General features: G+C 32.9%; 1 protein-coding gene across 1 annotated transcript; it reads left to right on the forward strand.

The window, feature by feature from the left end:
• The first annotated feature begins 3,405 nt into the window (after positions 1-3,405).
• Positions 3,406-9,028, forward strand: LOC132268277 (cinnamoyl-CoA reductase-like SNL6). Its single transcript, XM_059769104.1, has 5 exons — positions 3,406-3,915; positions 4,829-4,986; positions 6,143-6,334; positions 7,917-8,257; positions 8,541-9,028. The coding sequence occupies exons 1-5, from the start codon at positions 3,768-3,770 to the stop codon at positions 8,632-8,634; spliced, it is 933 nt and encodes a 310-aa protein (XP_059625087.1). The 5' UTR covers positions 3,406-3,767; the 3' UTR covers positions 8,635-9,028.
• The last annotated feature ends 312 nt before the right edge of the window (positions 9,029-9,340 follow it).

Raw genomic sequence — 9,340 nt, forward strand, 5'->3', positions numbered from 1 at the left:
AATCCTACATTGATAAAGTTTTGACCAGGTTTAGTATGCAAAACTCAAAAAATGAGTTATTGCATTATTGACATGGATTGTTCTCTCTAGTAAGTAGTTTTCCAAGACTATCAGAAGAGCTTGAGCAAATGAGACTGGAACTATATGTTTTGGCATATAGAGAGTCTCATATATGCCATGGTCTATATCAAACAAGACATCCGCTATATGATAGGGATAGTCAGTAGATATCAGTCCGAACTCGGACTTGATAACTGGTCCGTTGTGAAAAATATCATAAAGTACCTTAGGAGAACCACTGATCTCATACTCATTTATGGATGTGATGATGTGGTTCCAGTCAAGTATGATAGTTCTGTTTTCCAATCAGAAGTAGATACTATGAAGTTCATGACTTAGTGTATGTTCACTCGATGGAGGGGAAATCAGTTAATAGATTATTAAGTAAATTTCAACTGCTAGCTCAAACCTGAAGGTGGAGTACATTGCAGCCTTAAAGGCAGCAAAGGAAGCCTTTTGGTTTGATCTCACTGATTTAGAGGTTGTAGAGCATACTAGCCTGCCTATCGAGCTATATTGTGACAATAGTGCAGAAGTAGTCCAAACCAATGATCCAAGGTTCCATAGAGGAACAAGATACACTGAGAGGAAAGTATCATGTCCTACATGATATTATCCGGCAAGAAAATATGCTCGTGGCTAGAACATTGCATTGGAACACAACTTTGTTGATCCATTAACAAAGGTGTTATCGATCAATAATTTTGATCATCACCTGAATAACATTAGAGTTAGATGCAATTTGAATTGGCTATGAGGGCAAGTGGGAGCTGTTGGAATTTATATGCCCTGGCATAGCAAATTCTTATCTGGATTATAGTGACATATGTTCCTAACGTTTCTGAAATATTTATGCTTTATACAATTGGTGAATTCATTGTATTATGTTTTGTTTCATTATAGAATTGATAGTGTCCACTTGATTACAAGAGATATTTATATATGTATATGATGGCGTTAATACATGAATATAAATAGTAATCATAAATTGTTCATAGTCGGTAATTATGGATGGACTCATAATTAATTAAGACCTAAACTGGATCCGCGTTAGGTTGAGATATATTGCGAGAGCCGTCGTACGCAATTGCTCCCTATCACCATCATGGTATTTGACTCTTAAGCATGAGAAAAGTATAAACTCTTTTATTAATTAATAATTACTTTGATTTGTTCGGCGGATATTTCGGGATCCTTAGACCGACACTTTGGGTAGTTATGTAATTAATAGTTAGAGAGTTATATTTTCAATATTTGCATCATTGCTACTTGTATTTATTTTGTATTGATTATGGTTGATCACAAAGTAAATTCGAAGGCCTTCGTGTGTTTTTAGACAAAATTAATTATTATTTTTGTCAAACAAATGTTTTATTGTGATCGAACCAGAAATAATCAAAGGTATCAAAATAAATATATTAATTAAATAGTCGGATTGATGGCTTTATTTATCCGATAACTAATTATGCATAGAAGGGTCAAAGTGCAACATTGACTTAGAGGTTATTTATTATTTAATTGGAGTTCAATTAATTTCTTTTAGTGGAGTAGAAATTAATTTATGAATTAATTGAATCGAGTTCATGGATCGGGCCAAATATTAATTCATTGTAGCCAATAAAATAATAAGCCCAAAGGATTCTCACTCATAGCCCAACTTGATATTGGAATCCTATTAGATTTGAGACATGGGAATTAGAGATTGAGAAGGATTTATTGTTTCTTTTTCCTTATCTTTATGTTGTCTATATATATACATGGTTTATGTATATTTTAGGGGTGATTTTTAGTAGAAGGAAAAAGATATATATATTTTATCTCTCTAGAAAATTAGGGTTAATGTTCTCATCTAATAGAGGCTCCCACAAACCTAGTTTTTCAAGGTCATTCATAGAGGCTTATGAGTGATTTCTAATGACAAAACAATTACCAAGAAGATAGAGATCCAAGGATAAGGTATCTTGCTAAGGGATTTATAATAAGTAAGAACATTCACTTTAGAGGAAAGATTTAAAAGTTTACTCATACCTTTGATGTAAGTATTCAATTTATTAATTGAATGATACATCATATTTTATTTTTGCATAAAATTTGTCTCTAAGTGATGAATCAAGATCTATAAATCAAAATCTTTCTAAAAGTTTTTAAAACTTGTACGTTTCCCAACAAACATATCTGGAACATACTCAATATAATAGTTTGTTCATATTTCCAAGATAGACCTAGTAATTTTGATGATATCAAACTATTAAATACCATTGGAGGTGACCTATTTGATTTGAAAATTTTCTAAATAAATAAAATAAAACAAGAAGAAGAAGAAAATGTAGTTGTATTTGTAAATACGGTTAGATCATGACCTGAAACAGAACCCCTACATATTCCAAAGAGCCGAGTTACTCTTGCCGAGTCGGGAGGCCTGACAAGATACACAAGGGTCTCTATGGATTAGGCACAAATACTATTTTCCTATTCCAAAGTTGGTGTAGAACTGGGATATGCATGCATATAAAATATTGACAATATTGAGGAGGTCCAAAACAGATGAGCTAGATAATAATGGGATAGGATTGAAATGCATTTAAGACTTGTCAAGGGTGCACTTTGAGGTTGACCATGAAAGCACACGCCAGCTTTTGAACCAAAATTTTATTACAGAGGCTTCTCTCTGTCTCCCTTTCTGGCATTAAGCTGTATAATCGAAGGGCAGGAGATACCCAAGAATGAGCTGCAACTTGCAAACAGTTGGGTTGGGTTGGGTTTGCCAATCCTAAGTCGAACATATTGGTCCCATTGGTGTCCTCCTCACCCTCGTCGAGTGTCTCTCCCCAGTCATGCCTAAAATTATGTGGATCCAAAGGCCTTAGCTTTCACATGATTATCAATGGTGTGGGGTCCAATCAGTGCTCCCTTTCTCCACCACATACTCAACAATATTTATATGTTACTCTATAAGCAAAAGATTAGCATGAGATGCAACTCATGATATGGTCCGTTTCTTTCACTTTTTTAAATAAAATGTTTAAGAGTTCAAATCTATGTAGACACAAATAAATAAGGTTAATATATGAATATATTTTTTATTAAGGCAAATATATATATATATATATATATATATATATATATATATTAAACTATTCTTTAAATTAAAGTTATACCAACACAAATTTGACAATTCTATTTTGTCTAAAAAATTATACATAAATTAAGATAAAATAAAAAGGGAATTAAAATCTGTCTCTTTATAAAAATATTTAATCAACAATATCTTCATGACTCTTATATCACCAATTGGAGGGTACTAGTGTTGCCGATATAGGATTTTGATCCCCTGGAGGACCTCAAAATGCCATAATGAGGTTCGCATCATTATAACATTTCTCCAATGTAAAATGTCGCGAGTAATCGTTTCACACGTTGGTTCCTACCAAACACCACTTTTGATTTGAAAACACCTTATCAATTGGGGATTCAATTAAATGCATCTTCCTGTCCGTCCGTAACCTCTCTCCTTGTGTTTTTCTTCCCTCTCGGTAACTACCACCCTCCTAACCATCTGCTAACCACACTCTTTCAATGCTCTCTTTCACTATCCTCTCTTTTTCTCTCTCATAAATACACATCCACCGAGCCTCCTTTCACCTCCAAATCTCCTCTCTCTCTCTCTCTCTCTCTCTCTAATTTCTCTCTCTAGATCAAAAAACACCATGTCACCTGTGGCAGCAACTTTGTTCAATGGGTCCTCCAAAAACACGACGGTCTGCGTAATGGACGCGTCGGGGCATCTGGGCTCGACCCTCGTCCAACGGCTCTTGCAAAGAGGCTACACCGTACACGCATCGGTTCAGAACCATGGTTAGCTTCTTCTTCCTTACTTTCTGAAATGAAAAAATGAAAACCCAGTTGAACCGAACCGGCCGGTCTGGTGGAGCCCGTGAATATCGGGAATCCATCCTTGATACAGCTGGTTCAAATTCAATAATGGGTTTTACATTTATTATCCATCTGTTCTGTACGATTATGGTCACACACTACTTTTTTTAGTATCATTTACACTTCATTTGTGTTTTTTTTTTTTTTCTCAAAAAAATTAAATAATATAATTGTCTTTCAAAAACACTAAAAAAAAGTATTCTTAAGTTGTTTTGGAATTGAAATTGGATTTCGAAATTTGGGATTTAAAAATAAGACTAAAATTGTAGCCGAATATCTACATTTAAGGACTAAAATCTAGTCCGTTAATTGTTGATATTTTGCAAGGGATTTACGTTGGGCTTTTTGTTTTATGGTTGCCCTTATAGTTCTTGTTTGCCGATGGGCTGTTTGGGCTTAAGGCCTTTCTTGTAATTCAACTCACTTTATTAATACAACTTGCTTAAACTTTTAGAAAAAAAAATTTGAGTTAATTAAAAATCCAACTCCCCTAAAATTCAACCATTTCTTATTATTATTATTGTGTATTTTGAGATTCTATATCATTTCTAATTTAATCCAATTTTTTATTTACATTCATTTCAAATAATAGGAATCTAAGTTTATATCTCAAATATTGTCAAATCCCAAGCATGGTTGTTACACTCCACTTTCAAGGGATAATTTTGCCATTCTTGTTAGAAAAATACTAGTATAGTGACAATATCATATATATATATATATAGGAAGAGGGATATGTCTATACACAAACACACAAATATATATATATATATATATATATATATATATAGGTGTGCATATTCTAATAATCTAGCTTTGCGCGGTGCATTTTCAGGTGGATTGAAGTGTTTTGAGGGGGTAGGTTGTGATAACAAGAAATTAAGAGTATTCCATTTAGACCCATTGGATTACCACAGCATTATGGATGCATTGAAGGGATGTTGTGGATTGTTTTACTCCTTTGAGCCTCCCTCAGACCAGCCAAACTATGATGTAAGTACATTTAATTAATTTCTTTATTTATGCATCTAAATAAATATTTTTTAAATTCAGTCAACCCTCAATAATACACTATGCTCAATTTTAAATCCATTGTCAGTTCATATACTAAAAATACCCTAAGAATTGTTTTGGCAAAATTAGCAAAAAAAACTTTTACCTATTTTTCTCATTTTTCAATATGGAATTTATACTAAATTTTATATCTAATTTCTGACCATGCCCCTGATTTCTAGACTCATTTTATATTTATTTTGTTCTCACTTCTCATTATGGGAGTACATTTTTGCAACATGGAATTCACACTTTAAAATTAGATTTTTTTTTTTTAAAAGAAAAAAATAGAAACTCTTTCAGTAAGAAAGACTTTTGGTACCAATCACTTACAAACCACACACTATTTGAATCAAGTGTCAATTGGTAACTATTTGTTGAGACCTACATCACACAATCCTTCTCAAACAGGTTTCGCTTTCACTCTTCGAGCGCGCTCTCGCTCTCACGCCCCACGCACGTTCGCACTTAAATTCTTAGTGCACTTAACTTAATTGGTACCAAAAGTGAGACCCAAAGGCTCAGTTTGGTAGAGTGAAAATGGGAGGAAAGGGAAGGGAAAGTGATGGAGGGTGATTAAAAAATTATATTTGGGTAAAATTGGTGGAAAGAAATGAAAGGAAGGAGAGGGAAGGGTTTGGAGGGTTAACACAAGGCTTCTACGGTAGATTTCTTATATATATATATATATTAGGGTTGTTTTTTTTTTTTTTTTTTTTATTTTGCAAATATTACATACTTAAATTTATAAATTTTTCTTTTAAAAATTAAAAGGGTATAATAATAAATTTACTAAAATACTTCCCTTTTCTTTCTTTTCCCAAACATGATCATTATCCTTTCCTTTCTTTTTCTTCATTAACTAATCAAACACGACAGGAGGTTAAAATTATCCTTCCCTTCCCATTCCCTCGTAACTAATGTTATCCTCTCTCTTCAAATCCACCGTACCAAATATAGCCAAAATGTCTTCTTCTAACATAGGGGGATCAGGTGAATTTTTTTCACACAATGTGCATATAAGTTGACAATGGTATATATATATAAATATAATATATATGTATATAATATATAAATGATATGTGTGTTGGTGTAGGAATTTATGGCGGAGGTAGAGGTACGAGCAGCTCACAATGTACTGGAAGCGTGTGCACAAACAGACACCATAGACAAGGTTGTGTTCACGTCTTCTGTAACAGCTGTTGTTTGGAAAGGTGACCGTAACACATTACAATCCGATGTCGATGAAAAATGTTGGAGTGACATTAATTTCTGCAAAAAATCTAAGGTACTACTCCTTCATGCCTCCTCTCTTTTTAGTCTACATGTTCCACACACTATCTACGGTAACACTCATTTAATTATGACTAATGACACTCATTTAACATAATGTTTTTGATAGGCTTAAGGGAATGTTTGATTGGTTATTTATATAAAATACATATAAGTAGAAGGTCATATTCCCTTATTTATTATATAGATGTTCAATTAAAATTTACTGAAATGTAAAAATTATTTTTCTTTAATTATTGAAAAAGTGAATTGATAGACCTACTCTTTTAATTGATCAATTATGTAACAAATAAAAAAGTAGAGCCTTTCACTTAGTTATATTTAGTGGTATTAATACCTCATTAAAAATTATTCGATTAGGCAATTCATGCAAATGTTCGGTGTCAGTATCATTACTCATAAGTATTATTTACATGTTACACACACTATCTTCTCTCTTTTATTGTGTGAGCATCACTACTCTTAAAACAAATAATACATTGGATTTTGAATTGGACAATTACTACTTTAGTTCTAAAATAAACTTTCCACTTCTGACTGTACCAAAATAAATGTCCCATTTAAAAAGTTAATGTTGTATTTTCTTTTTTTGGTAACATTATCAAGTTTACATTCTTATGGATGGCAACAGAGTTGGGTTGGGTTTGGTTTGGTAAAATAATACGTTGCCCCATTAAAAAATTGTCATACCAATTCCGCGCCTTACTCCGGTATGAATTTGTAATTGGTTTATCATCTTCACCCTTACTCCAGCAGACCAAGTACCGACTCCACCATCACATACTCCGTTTAATTGTAGGGCGGCTTATGCCATTTTTATTATTTAATAAAAAATAATAATAAATAAAAAAAAATTTGTTCAATGTGCTCCAATTGGGATGATAAATAAACTAGTACAATTTTTAAATTACTAAATATTAAAAATTGAAGTAATATATTAAAAGTAACAAGGATCTTAAAAATATTAAATATACATATTTTAGATATATATATATATATATATATATATATATAATTTATAGGTACATATATATAATCGGGCAGAGTCGTGGCGGGTTAGGTTTATCATTAAATCTGCTTTTAATCCGTTTCGAGTTTTTAATTATTTTACCATACCTGTTTCAAACCCATTTAGAGGGCTACCAAATCAGCCCCAATAGGAACGGGGCGGGGTGGAAACCCGGATCGAGAGAAATTGCCATACCTAAACCTTCTTATATTGAATTTATAAAAAATAAATCATCACATTCAGATTTGATAATTCATTCACTTTTAATATAATAAAAAAATATTAAAATTTATTATTTTAAAAGTAAAAAAAGGATATTTATTTTGTAACGGGAGAGAATATTTTGAGACAATTAAAAATGGAAATGTGAACATTTGTTTGATGGAAGGAGTGTGTGTGTGTATATATATATATATATATATATATATATATATAGAGAGAGAGAGAGAGAGAGAGAGAGAGAGAGAGATTTTTTTTTTTCCTACTAAGAGAGAGATTAAACTGGTGTCGAACTTAATACAATTGAAGGTTTTGGGTGGAAATGAAAGTAGTAAATTTATACGTGCAGTTATGGCATGGTCTATCGAAAACACTGGCAGAGAAGACCGCGTGGGCCCTAGCAATGGACAGAGGAGTGAACATGGTGTCCATCAACTGTGGTTTGTTGATGGGTCGACCCGATCTCACCATCACTGACCCGTATTTGAAAGGAGCGGCTGAGATGTACGAAGATGGTGTGTTTGTTACCATGGATCTCAGGTTCATGGTGGATGCGCACATCTGCGTCTTTGAAGACGTCTCATCGTACGGACGATATCTCTGCTTCGACCACGTCATCAACTGCCACAAAGATGCCCTTGAGCTCGCTCACATGCTATTGCCGCCCACAACATCATCACCAGCTCATAGGTAAGCACTTTGTCGACACAAAAAAATAATAATAAATAAAAAAATTATATACTTAAATACTTAGACAAATTAAAAAAAAAAAAAAAAAAGAGTAGAAAATTGTTAATAGTTATTTTTATATGGAATTTATTGTAAGTCATCTCCTCTTTCAGATTTTTACTTGAACATAATTTACTTCTTTTTATTTATTTTATTTTCAAGACATGGTAATATTGAGAAGTGTGTCAAAAGTGATACTCCGTATTTTTTATTTATTCATGTTGGTTGTTTATTTGTCTTGCAGTTTGGCGGACAGCAAAGTCTACCAACAGAGGATAAGCAACAAGAAACTAAATAAATTAATGGTGGATTTTGATAGTGGGGTTCAACTTGATTGATTGGCATTGACGGTGAGATGGCAATCACATTCTATGAGAAAGAGGTTGTCCAGCGTATATATATTGGGGATTTTGGTGACATTTATTTACTAGGATTAGATTTGCAAGTGACAATTGTTGACTATATGATTTTTTTTTTTTTTTTTTTTAAGTTGATGCCCTGAATGGCCGAATGATTGATTATGGTGATGTAGCAAGGAGAGTGATGTTTATTAGGTAGGTGATTAAAGATGATAGATCCATTGAAGTGGAGCAATGATGATGACTTTTGGTTATCACTAACAATGAACCTGGTCCAATCCATTAATTATGCATTTGGTGGTTGACCTGGGTGATGAATGTACCTCCATTTACCGGATTCATTTAATTTAACTCACTTTTGTGTTTTCATCAACCAAGTTCAAGCAACTTGTCCATCACTTTACAAAATATAGTGGTCTAGTTCTTTATTAGCTATTTTCAAGTGTATAATGCTATATTGTTACCTTCTCATCCAATGCCCTGGAAAGGCATACAATATGGGCATTAAATTAGCTTGCCACCCATGATATTCTTTGGTAAGCCTGCTCAGATTATAACTTATAAAGGATCCCATGTCACAAAAGATCCAGCTCGGGTTTTCCATTGTCATTTTCAATTGGACAAAAAAAAAATATGGTGACTGTTGATGCATGTTTCTGCACTATTTAAAAGTAAACGTCTTTTT

This window comes from Cornus florida, unplaced genomic scaffold, assembly GCF_030987335.1.
Source record: "Cornus florida cultivar Cherokee Brave unplaced genomic scaffold, ASM3098733v1 CherokeeBrave_3.0.0_Hap2_Chr08, whole genome shotgun sequence".
NCBI classification, from domain to species: Eukaryota; Viridiplantae; Streptophyta; class Magnoliopsida; order Cornales; family Cornaceae; genus Cornus; species Cornus florida.